Here is a 12,105-nt window from a genome sequence, read left to right as displayed (position 1 = left end):
TTCCCTGGGCAATTCACAGTTCTTCCCCTATACCCCCGCTGGTGTGAACCCCAGGGTCATCTGGCAGGCCCATCAGCCCCTAGCCTGGAGGAGTGTGAGGCCCCACCCTGAATATTTGTTTATTTTTATTTGACAGAGATAAAGTGAGAGAGAAAGGAGAGAACATTTTACTCCCCATATAGTCTCAATAGCCAGGGCCAGGCTGATACAAAGGAGGAGTCAGGAGCTCCTTCCACATCTCCCACGTGGGTGCAGAGACCCAAACACTTGAGGATTATCCTCCGCTGCTTTCCCAGGCACATTACCAGGGAACTGGATGGGAAGTGGAGCAGCCAAGACTTCAAACCAGCACCCATATGAGATGCTGGTGTTGCAGGCAGAGACTGAACGTACTATACCATGGTGCCAGCCCCTGTAGTATTTCTATTTGTAAACAAAATATGAGTTTATGTGCTTAGCTGCAACTACACACCCACACACACTCACACACATACCCTCACATACACACACTTCTCGTGAGCGTCAAAGCTGATGCAGCTCTGTAGAGAGCAGGCTTCCATGTCTACCTTGGCAGGTGCCAGAGGGGCCTCCTGGCTGGGACGCATGGCTTGTCTGCGTGGGCCTTTGCAACCAGGATGGTCCCGGAGTGCTCGCAGCCATCATGAATGTGTGGCATGTCCGTCAAAATAAGGACCCAGCTGGGTGAGGACAAAGAATTCTGCTTGTCTGGGATTCTGCTCAGCTGGCCAGCGAGACATTGGATATTCCCACAGTCATGACCGCATGCCAAAGTTGTGTAAGGTGGGGGCTCTCGCAGAGCACCTCCTCTGTGGCTCAGGACGCTGTCGCTGCAGCCACAGCTGGCAGGAGGAGGACAGGGGACAGGGTCGGGAAGCAAAAGGGCTGGGCTCACCAAGGCGGATGAATTTGGCTGCAGAAGTTGCAGTTCTCGCCTGTTCCTACGGCCAGCAGGTACTGCACGGGTGGGGATACACAGATGGCTCAGGGCAGGCTTCTGGGTTCACCATGAAGACACCCCACGTACCAGCTCGCAACTCCAGCTTCCTGTGGATATAGACCCAGGAGGCAGAAAGTGAGGGCTTGGGTGGGAGTTTGGGCAGGGGGAATCCCAGTCTATACGAAATTGTACCACAAAATTCAAAATTTCAAAAAAAAAAAAAAAAAAAAAGGTGAGGGCTCCAAGCAGTTGGGCCCTTGCCACCCACATGGGAGACCCAGCTGGAATTCCTGGCTCCAACCCAGGCTAAGCCACTGTGGGTGCTTAGGGAGTGAGCCAGTGAAGGAGAGCTAATTTGGCTGTCTCTCGAATAAATAAAAACTTCAGAGTTCATTTCAAAAGTTTAAATGCACTCACACTCAAGATCTATTTAGCAACTATTCTCAACTGCACAGGAAGGCCTGGCACAAGCTCTGATCCACTGTGGCTGGCTCCCCTGACGGGACACAGCTGCTGTGGGAACAGGGACCACAGGGAGAGCGTCGTCCCTCCTGTCTCTCCTCCCCCTTTTATTTTATTGATTTTTAAAGATTTATTTATTTTCATTGGAAAGGCAGATATACAAAGAGGAGGAGAGACAGACAGGAAAATCTTCCATCCGATGATTTACTCCCTAAGTGGCTGCAATGGCTGGAACTGAGATGATCTGAAGCCAGGAGCCTGGAGCTTCTTCCGGGTCTCCCATGTAGGTGCAGGATCCCAAGGCTTTGGGCCATCTTCAACTGCTTTCCTAGGCCACAAGCAGGGAGCTGGATGGGAAGCAGGGCCACTGGGATTAGAACTGGTGCCCATGGGCTTGGCAGTGTGGCCTAGTGGCTAAGGTCCTCTCCTTGATCCCATATGGCCGCTGGTTCTAATCCCGGCAGCTCCACTTCCTCTCTATCTCTCCTCCTCTCAGTATATCTGACTTTGTAATGAAAATAAAATAACTCTTAAAAAAAAAAAAAAAAAAAGAACTGGCGCCCATATAGGATCCTAGCACGTTCAAGGTGAGGACTTCAACCGCTATGCTATTGTGCTGGGCCCAACCTCCCCCCTTTTATTTTAAAGATTTATTTTATTTATTTTGAAGACAGAGTTACAGAGACAGGGAAATAAATGCTTTCCATTCAATAGTTCACACCACAAATAGCTCTGATGGCCCAAGCTGGGCCAGTTGGGAGCCAAGAGACAAAAGCTTCCCCTGGGTCTCCCACATGGGTGCAGGGGTCCAAGCCCTTGGCCCATGCTCCCCTTTCCCAGGCACATAGGCAGGGAGCTGGATGGGAAGCGGAGCAGCCAGGACTCACAATGATGCCGACAAGGGACACTTCAACTGCTCTGCCGCAACACCACCCTCCTTCTTTATAACAAGTTTTTGGGGGCCCGGCGGCGTGGCCTAGCGGCTAAAGTCCTCGCCTTGAAAGCCCCGGGATCCCATATGGGCGCCGGTTCTAGTCCCGGCAGCTCCACTTCCCATCCGGCTCCCTGCTTGTGGCCTGGGAAAGCAGGAGAGGACGGCCCAATGCATTGGGACCCTGCACCCGCGTGGGAGACCTGGAGGAGGTTCCTGGTTCCCGGCATCGGATCGGCGCAGCACCGGCCCGTTGCGGCTCACTTGGGGAGTGAATCATCGGACGGAGGATCTTCCTCTCTGTCTCTCCTCCTCTGTGTATATCTGGCTGTAATAAAACGAATAAATCTTTAAAAAAAAAAAAAACAATTTTTTGGAGCTGTAACTCATGCCCCAATACCATCTAACCCCAGAAAGGGTCCAGTGGGAAAGTCTCAATGTGTGCCCAGGGACACACCTGTAATGCCCACAGCCCCCTCTCCCACATCTCCATGGGGACCACTCTTGTCACTGTCACCACATGGTGGTCAGGTTGTCCAGTCCCAGCTCACCCAATCTGTGTGCTCATCTGCCACTAGTTTCCTGCCCTCTGGACCACAGCCCTCCCAGCTCCTCCTCCTCTTCCACTGACTTGGTGGGCCACTTACTGACTATGCGCTCCTGTGGAACAGGCTGGGCTCTCTCCCCAGAACCAAGGCTTTGAGGTCACAGGAGTGTTAGTGATTCCCTAGCTGATGTCACCCGATCTCAGCAGGACTTCCTGGGAGATGGCCGTACCAAAGCTGGCTTCGGGCCTGGCCCACAGCTTCCTCCTCTCAGCCAGCAGCCCCTGTTCCATCGGGAAAGACTTGGAGCCACTCCTGACCCAGGCTCCCAGCCCAAGTGTCTGTACGGCCCCTTCCCTGGCCTGCCTAAGCCAGGTCCCCAGCCGGAGTCACAGGGCTGCACCTGACTCTGCCACCTCTCAACTATCCGCATGGCTCCTGCCCAGCCTGACCCAGGAACTCCCAAAGCAGCGCCTATTCTTTTTTTTTTTTTCAAATTTATTTACTTGAAAGTCAGAGATACAGATATATAGAGTGATAGATAGCAAGAATGAACGAGAAGAGGAAGTGGGGTGGGGGAAACTGAAGGAGGTCTTGCTCCTGGGACTTGGGTAACAGGCATGATCCCGAGTCGGAGCTGAGGCACTCAAGGCTAGCCGTGGAGTAGCAGGACCACAGCCAGTCATGCGGGGCCACACCACAAACCGCAAAAACATTCGCCTTGGGACCTGGAGACTACACCGCAGCTCAGGGAGCAGGCTTGAGGTTGCTCAAAAAGTGTCTTCAGACCCCGGACCCCGAGGTGGCTAGTCTTTCCTTTCCCTAGTCAGGCAGGGGAAGGAAGAGGGGAGGAGGAAGAGGAGAGAGGAAGGTTAGGAAGGTGAGGAAAAGGGAGGAAGGGCAGGGAGGAAGGGGAGTTAGAGGAGACCCCCAGGGCACAGGTCCTCCATCTTTGCCCCTCCCCTTCTCTAACAAGCCACAGCCCCTCCCTTTTTAGTTGTTTTTCAAAAGTGAGTTACCCGGCTTGGCAGCGTGGCCTAGTGGCTGAGGTCCTCGCCTTGATCCCATATGGCCGCTGGTTCTAATCCCGGCAGCTCCACTTCCTATCTCTCCTTCTCTCAGTACATCTGACTTTGTAATAAAAATAAAATAAATCAACCACAGGGCCGCATCCTGTTCAGCCAGTGCAGAAACCGGTGGGGTAGGAGCCTCAGCCAGAGGTCACCATGAAACCCTCAATCATTTTAAGAAGACAAGCTATGGGGAATAGCTGGCTAAACCTCTGCCTGCGAGTGCTGGCATCCCACATGGGAGCTGGCTCATGTCCCAGCTGCTCCACGTTCAATCCAGCTGTCAGCTTATGGCCTGGGAAAGCAGCAGAGGCTGGCCCAGGTCCTTGGGCCCCTGCACCTGCGTGGGAGACCCAGAGGAAGCTCCCGGTTCTGTTTTGGATCAACTGTGCTCCACCCATTGCAGCCATCTTGGGAATAAACCAGTAGATGAAGGAACTCTGTAAAAAATCTGCCTTTCCAATAAAAATAAATAAACCTTTCAAAAATGAAAAAGAGGGGGCAAGAGTTATTTTTATGTTATTGTTGCATGCCATTTAAAAACTTTCTCTTATTTTTTTTTATTGGAAAGGCAGATTTACAGAGAGAAGGAGAGAGAGAGAGATATCTTCCATCTGCTAGTTCACTCCCCAAATGGTCACAACAACCAGAGCTGAGCCAATCTGAAGCCAGGAGCCAGGAGCCTCTTTGGGGTCTCCCATGTGGGCCCAGGGTCCCAAGGCTTTGGGCCATCCTCCACTGCTTTCCCAGGCCACAAGCAGGGAGTTGGATGGGAAGTGGAGCTGCTGGGATTAGAACTACTGCCCACATGGGATCCCAGTGCTTGGAGGTGGAGGATTAGTCAGTGAGCTATTGTGCCAAGCTCCTCCTCCTCCTTCTTCTAAGTCAAAGAGACAGAGACCTTCCATCTGCTGGAACACCCGCTCCCCACCAAATCCTCCAGTAGCCTGGGCTGGATGAGGCTGAAGCCAAGGGGAGCCCAGCGGTAAGCCAGTGTCTCACACAAGTGCCAGGGACCCAAGTTCCTCTCACGGGCAGGCCTGGACAGGAAGCTGGGTTCCACACAGGCATGCCCTCCACCAAGGGAGACAGGACATAGCGCATTGCTGCCCTGCCACAGATGAGCCCACTGAACCAAGGAGGGCCTCCCTGAGCAGCACACCTGACCCGCATCCTGTTTCTGCCTCTCGCAGCTGAGTCCCGGGTGCCACCCCAGCCCTGCCCCGGCCTAGCCTTCCGAGCCAGCAGCCGGCTCTCCCCAGCACATTCATTATTCAGCTCCACAGGGCCAGTTGGCTCCTGTTACACTGACCGCAGCCCCAGAGCCTGCCCTGTCCACTCCCCCTCCTCCCTCAGGCACGACCCCCACCCCATCCCTACTCCAGTGGACTTGGTGAACGCTGCGAAGGCCAGTGATGACCCCTCTCTCAGCCTCAGTGTCTAACTCTAGGGGAGCTCTGGACCTGAAGCCCCTTAAATACACACAAACCTGGCCTCGATACAGTGGGGGCGCCTGAGCAGAGGCCCCACGGCTGTTGCTATAGTGATTTTAGGGCAGGCCAGGCTGCACCCCGAGGCTCCCCCCACCCCGGAAGCAACACCCACGTGCTTTCCACCACTGCTCCGAGGTGAAACCCAAGGCGGCTCTGGGAGGAGATGAATTATGGATCCACCCTCCTGGAATCCTGGCCCCTGCCCCTCTCCGGCACGCCTCTCCGGCCAGTCCTGGCCACTGCCAGCCACGAGAGGCAGTGTGTGCGAGCTGCAAAGGGGACACGAGCAGATCTCCCTGTCCTTCCAAGTCCCTAAGCCTGTGACAGCACTGCCGCCACTGCCGGCGGCCGCGTGCAGAGCAGACAGCCACCATGGTGAAGGAGGAAGATGAAGAGAAGAAAGCCAAAAAAGGGAAGAAGGGGAAGAAGGCCCCGGAGCCTGAGAAGCCCAAACGAAGCCTGAAGGGGACCTCGCGGCTGTTTATGGGCTTCCGGGACCGCACCCCCAAAATCTCCAAGAAGGGCCAGTTCCGCAGCGCGTCTGCCTTCTTTTGGGGCCTCCACACAGGGCCGCAGAAGAAAAAGCGCAAGAAGCAGGCCCGCACCGTGCTCAAGTCCACGTCCAAGCTCATGACACAGATGCGCATGGGCAAGAAAAAGCGCGCCATGAAGGGCAAGAAGCCGTCCTTCATGGTCATCCGCTTCCCAGGCCGGCGTGGCTACGGCCGCCTGCGGCCACGCGCCCGGTCGCTCAGCAAGGCGTCCACGGCCATCAACTGGCTCACCAAGAAGTTTCTGCTGAAGAAGGCGGAGGAGTCGGGCAGTGAGCAGGCCTCCGTGGACGCCTGGCTGCGGCGCTCCGACTCCCGCGTGGGCTCCCGCAAGCTGCCCTTCCCGTCGGGCGCAGAGATCCTGCGGCACGGGGGAGGCCGCCTGCGCAGGTTCCCCCGCAGCCACAGCATATACTCGTCGGGCGAGCCCGTGGGCTTCCTGCCCTTCGAGGACGAGGCCCCCTTCCGGCATTCGGGCTCCCGCAAGTCGTTCTACGGTCTCGAGGGCTTCCAGGATTTGGGCGAGTACTACGACTACCACCGTGAGGGCGATGACTTCTACGACCAGCGGTCGCTGCACCGCTACGAGGAGCAGGAGCCCTACCTGGCCGGCTACGGGCCCTACGGCGCGGCCTGGCCGCCTCACAGCGACCCCTACTACGGATACCCGCCCGAGGACCCCTACGACTACTACCACCCGGACCCTTACTACTCCTACTACTATGGCGACGACACCCTCTACCCGGGATACCCCTATGGCTACGGCTATGGCTACGACGACTATGAGCCGCCCTATGCGCCTCCTTCGGGGTACTCCCCTTACAGCTTCCCCGAAGTGTATGAGGGCGAGGCGTACCCCTACAGCTACTACCTGGACCCTTATGCACCCTACGACTCGCCCTACCTGCCCTACGATCTCCCCTACGAGGCCCCCTACCCCCTGCCCTACCTGGATCCCTACGGGATCCCCTATGCTGAAGGCGACTACGATACTGGTGGGGACCAGGCCATCTACCCGCCCGCAGCGCCCTACTTGTATCCGGAGGAGCCGGCCGCCATGTTCATGTACCCCTGGGTGCCGCCACCCATCCTGTCGCCTCACAACCCCTACGCGCACCCCATGGACGACATCGCGGAGCTGGAGGAGCCGGAAGAGGCGGGCGGTGGTGTCGGTGGCGGCGAGCAGCGGCAGAGCACCTCCTTCCGCCTGCCCAGCGCCGCCTTCTTCGAGCAGCAGGGCATGGACAAGCCCGCCAGGTCCAAGCTGTCCCTCATCCGCAAGTTCCGCCTCTTCCCACGGCCCCAGGTCAAGCTGTTCGGGAAGGAGAAATTGGAGGTGCCCCTCCCGCCTTCCCTGGACATTCCTCTGCCTCTGGGGGACGCTGATGAGGAGGAAGAGGAGGAGGAGGAGGAAGGCATGGGCGCAGTGGCCCCACTGCCCTACGCCCACCCCTACTGGGGTTTCCTGACGCCGCGCCAGCGCAACCTGCAGCGCGCCCTGTCGGCCTTCGGCGCGCGCCGCGGCCCGGCCTTGGGCCGCCCTCAGCCGGCGCGCCCGGCCACCTCGCTGGCCAGGTTCCTCAAGAAGACGCTGTCGGAGAAGCAGCCCATCCCGCGCCTCAGGGGCAGCCAGAAAGCGCGGGCCGGGGGTCCCGCCGTCCGGGAGGCGGCCTACAAGCGCTTCGGCTACAAACTGGCGGGCATGGACCCCGAGCGGCCCAACACGCCCATCGTGCTGAGGAGGCCGCAGCCGCGGGCGCGCAACAACAACAACTCGCACCGGCCGCCCTCGCCCCGTGGCCTCGCCCACTGGAGCGCACTGGCCGCGCCGCGGCGACCCCTGAGCCCCGGCCCGCCGCCCGCGCCGCCCTTCTCCCCGCTGCTCTCCCGGCCCGTGTCTCCCTACGGCTCGCTCCGCCGTCACCCGCCGCCTTGGGCCGCGCCGGCTCAGGTGCCCCTGGGCGCGCAGGCCAGCTGGTGGGCCTTCGTGGAGCCCCCGCCTGTGGGGCGCCCCGAGGCGCCGCCCGACCCGAGGCGCTTCCCGGCTTCCTTCCGGGCGCCCCGGCTCTCGCTCCGAGGCTCCGGCCGCCGCCGAGGGGCGCCCTTCGGCTTCCCCGGCGCCGCCGCCTCCCCGCCGGTGTCGCGCAGGTCCTGGACGCCTCTGGCCTCCCCTCAGCCCTCGTTGAGGAGCCTGCCGGGCCCGGGATACCGCTCGCCCCTAGGGCCCCTATCCCCGCAGCTGTCCTTCCGCCGCCCAGGCCCCTTCCAGCCGCCCTTCCCGCCGCCGCAGCGCCGGCCCCGCTCCCTGCGGGAACTCCCAACCCCGCGCAGGGCCTCCTCCTCCAGGCGCCTTCGGCCACCGCATTCGCCCACCCTGGGCTCGCCAAGGCCGCCCTCGCCACCACCGCCACCTATGCGGGGCGGATCCCTCAACCTGCCCTCGCGCCTCCCGCATACTTGGCGTCGCCTCAGCGAGCCTCCCACCAGGGCCGTGAAGCCCCGAGTTCGTTCGCCCTTCCATGTTCCGGGCGCGACCGAGTCCTGGCACCCGGTGGCCGGGGCAAACCTGGAGCACGGGGAAGGGCAGCGTGAGCCTGACGACTCGGGGACACCCTGGACGGTGCCCCCGCTTGCCCCGAGCTGGGACGTGGATACGCCTGCCACACAGCGCCCACCGTCCCCGTGGCCAGGAGGGGAGGGCAGCCTTCGAGGCTTTGCCAGGCCACCACCAGTAGCTGAAAATCCTTTCCTCCAACACGTGGGCCCTGTGCCCCGTCCTGCTGCCCAGGCCGAGGACCCAGCCTCGGACTCTACCAGTGGTGTCCTCCTGGGCAGGCACCATGACCCTGGGCCTGGACAGTTCGCGAAGTCGGCCAGCCCGAGTCCAGAAAAGCCTGCAGATGAGGCCTGCCCAGAGGAACCCCAACGGCCAACAGAGCCCACATCCCTGACACTGAAACTCTCCAAGGACCAGGGCTCTCCTGAGCAGAAGGCCTTAAGGCCCAGTCTCTCATACCCACTGACCCCAAGAGATCAGAAGAGAGCCACATGGCCACCGTGGCGCCGCTGGGGGACGCTGCCCAGAACCCCAGCTCCCTTGGCTCCCACTGGGGCCCCAACGCCCTTGCCCATGGGTGGGGAGAGGCGTCAGGCTGGGCGTTTTGCAGTGGTCCTGCCCCAGGTGCAGAAGCTGAGCTCTTTCCAGGCCCTTGGACGTGAGCCCTGCCAGCCAGCCAGCCAGGCAGCCCAGGACCCCAAGCCTTCAGCCTGGAATCTACGCTGGTCCCACCTCTGGCTGCCAGCAGACGCCCACCGAGGCTGGCCACGGCTAGATGGCCACCCCCAGTCCTGCCGCTTGGGCCTCAGAGCTGCCTGTTTGTCCCTCAAGGGCCCTTGGCAAGTGGCTGACCTCAAAAGTTGGAGGAACCAGGTATGGGGAAACAGGTCAGAGGACGGGCCTGGAATCAGGGAGCTGTTCTTTGTAAGTAGGAGGGAACATTCCAGGCCTCCTGGAGCTGCCGCTGGCAGGTTGAGCAAGGGGAGGCCGTGCACAGCATCGGCCTCTGGAAGCTCCCAGAGGCTTGGGCTAAGCCAGGTGCAGAACTAGGATTTGCTGTTGCGTTCTGTCCTTTGCTGCCCTGTAGCCACACTCAGGCTGTTCCTGCTGCTTTCCTCTGACTCCTCCAGATAGGAGCCCCCGCCCTGTGCCACAACCTTTTGTAGTCAGAACTCTGAACCAGACGAAGGTGAGGAGGGGCTCAGGATGCGAGCATCCAGTCTGGGTTGTTGCTGAGTGGGAAAAAAAACCCAACCGTCACTCAGTGGCTGTGGGACCGAGCTATGGAGTCTGTGTGGGCCTCCCATGGGGCACAGGGCAGGCTGCCTATTGAGGGGTGCCCAGTGTGTGCCTGACTGCCACACTGGTGACGGAACGTGAGCCCCATGCTAGGTGGCCCTTGGCAGGGGCGGGTGGTCACTGGAGCCTCCCCCGGGACGCCCAGGGTGGGCGGGGCCAGCAGGTGCCTCTCAGCCTCTGCAGACGGTACCCACTGGAGCGGGCAGCCATTGGGGCCTCGGCAATGGCGACCGGGGCAGCCTGGCTGCTGGGGGGGCCCTTTCCCCGGCGGCGGGTGCCCCGTGCCGTGTGGGCTGCGGCGTTGCGGGAGCGGGCCACGGGGCGCCCAGGGGTGAGGGGCAAGGATGCCTGGGCCCTGCTCACCCTGGAATACGTGAGTGGCTGAATTATTCAGGGTCTGTGGCCGCTGGCGAGCACATGGGCAGGTGGGTGGGCCTGCGGCCAGGGCTGAAAGGGTGATACTGGCTCTGTCCTACTTAGCAGCCCGGCGACAGGCACATGGCTTCTGGGGCTCCCTCTTGGTGTCCCCTTTCAGGGCTGGCCCAGAGAAGGGTGCTTTGCAGTCACACGGCTTGCCAAGCAGGCCTGCGTGCCCTCATGGGTGGATATGTGTGTGTGTGTGTATGTGTATGAGTGCCAAGGCCAAACGAGGAAGTTGTGTGTGTTGTGGTTTACTCAGGGGCTAGGGCCATTGGCCCACCCTCTCCCTGCAGCCAGAAGTGGCTTCCACTCTCCAGTCCCCTCCTCATGGTGAGGAGAGACCCCGGTGCACCCGGTCCATCCACACACGTGCCAAGGGAACACCGAGGATGTGTTCTGCCAGCCAGGACCACAGGCCTCCTGCAAGACCAAGAGTAGTATGGGGGTCGTATGAGCTTGCGGACACCTTTGTGTGCGCATCTGTGAGTGGACAGTCACAGATCTGCCCTGGGTTGGGCACAGGTGTGTCTGGGGCTCCGCCAATCTCCATTCCCGCCCCATCTGTCAGGACAGCAGCATCCACAGAGTCGTCACACGAGGCGACACGTGGAGTCTGTCAGGGAGAGGGATGCCAGGGCTGGCGGAGTCCAAGCTGGGAGGGTGCGGACGCCTGTGCTTGTGTGTGCTCACCCGGCAGGTTGGGGGTGTTCCCAGGAACACCTGGACGTGTTGGAGTGAGAGTCACATGCACGCAGGCCCTGTGCACCAAATGGGGGAGCCAGCGGACCAGACCTTGGGGGGCATGTGCTTCCTGCAAGCCCCACGCTGACAGGGCTTCTGTCTCATACAGATGCACTCCATCTGCAATCTGCCCTCAGTGCGATCCCGTGAGCAGCGCAGGGAGGATGGCGTGGAGGACATGACGCAGCTGGAGTGAGTGGTCTCCGGCGCCGCAGGGGTCGCCACACTCCCAGCCAGAGCCTCTCCTCACATCTCCCAGAGATTCCCCTCCTTCCCACACCTGCTGTGAGCACTAGAGCAGCCTGACCCTGCCACTCACCAGCTGGGGTCCTTGGCTTCTCATGATGGGGTGTGGGGAAGGAAGAGATGGTCTGAGTTATAAAGGCCGCCCTAGCTGATGTTGATGCCCCGTGGGTGACCGTGCCTTCACTTCAGATCCCTAAGAGCATCCCCTAGGCCTCTGGTGAGGTCAGTAGGCTGGTTGTCAGAGCCACCTGGCAGATGGAGACACTAAGGCACAGAGAGGTGAAATTGCCTGCCCAAGGTCAGAGGCGGGGCCCTGAGCCAGGGTCTGGGTGTGGCCGGTGTTGGGCAGGGTGGGGAGGGGATCATGCCAGCCACTGATTACCCTCCTTGCCCTGGCAGAGACCTGCAGGAGAACACTGTGCTGTCTAACCTCAAGACCAGATTTGAACGGAATCTCATCTACGTACGTCTCAGGCCAGGCCTACGTCTGCCCCGCTGGGGAAGCACCAGGCTCTGGGGGTGGGAGTACCAGAGGCAGGACCCAGTGGGAAATGCAGGTCCATGTTCTCAAAGCACTGTGGAGGGTCCACAAAGCATCGTGGTCGTCCTGAGGCCACCATGTGCCCACAGACGTACATCGGCAGCATCCTGGTATCGGTGAACCCCTATCGAATGTTTGGAATCTATGGGCCGGAGCAGGTGCAGCAGTACAGCGGACGGGCCCTGGGAGAGAATCCTCCGTGAGTACCTGTGGGGCAGGGTTTCCAGGAGCTTAGCAAAAACCCTGGTTTGTCCCCATGCCCTCTTTAGCCACCTACTCAGCCCAGCAGCA

At 60.2% G+C, this 12,105-nt stretch overlaps 1 protein-coding gene across 1 annotated transcript in view; it reads left to right on the top strand.

Annotated features, from left to right (window-relative positions):
• Positions 1 to 5,831: 5,831 nt before the first annotated feature.
• The window catches only part of MYO15A (myosin XVA), a 46,026-nt gene continuing 39,752 nt past the window's right edge, over positions 5,832 to 12,105 (top strand). The window contains exons 1-4 of the mRNA XM_058676365.1: positions 5,832 to 9,440; positions 11,137 to 11,219; positions 11,673 to 11,736; positions 11,904 to 12,013. Coding sequence (XP_058532348.1) covers positions 5,832 to 9,440; positions 11,137 to 11,219; positions 11,673 to 11,736; positions 11,904 to 12,013 — 3,866 coding nt within the window. The remainder of the gene's footprint in view (positions 9,441 to 11,136; positions 11,220 to 11,672; positions 11,737 to 11,903; positions 12,014 to 12,105) is intronic.

This window comes from Ochotona princeps, chromosome 17 (assembly GCF_030435755.1).
Source record: "Ochotona princeps isolate mOchPri1 chromosome 17, mOchPri1.hap1, whole genome shotgun sequence".
Lineage (NCBI taxonomy): Eukaryota > Metazoa > Chordata > Mammalia > Lagomorpha > Ochotonidae > Ochotona > Ochotona princeps.
This window is presented reverse-complemented; position numbering and strand designations above follow the sequence as displayed.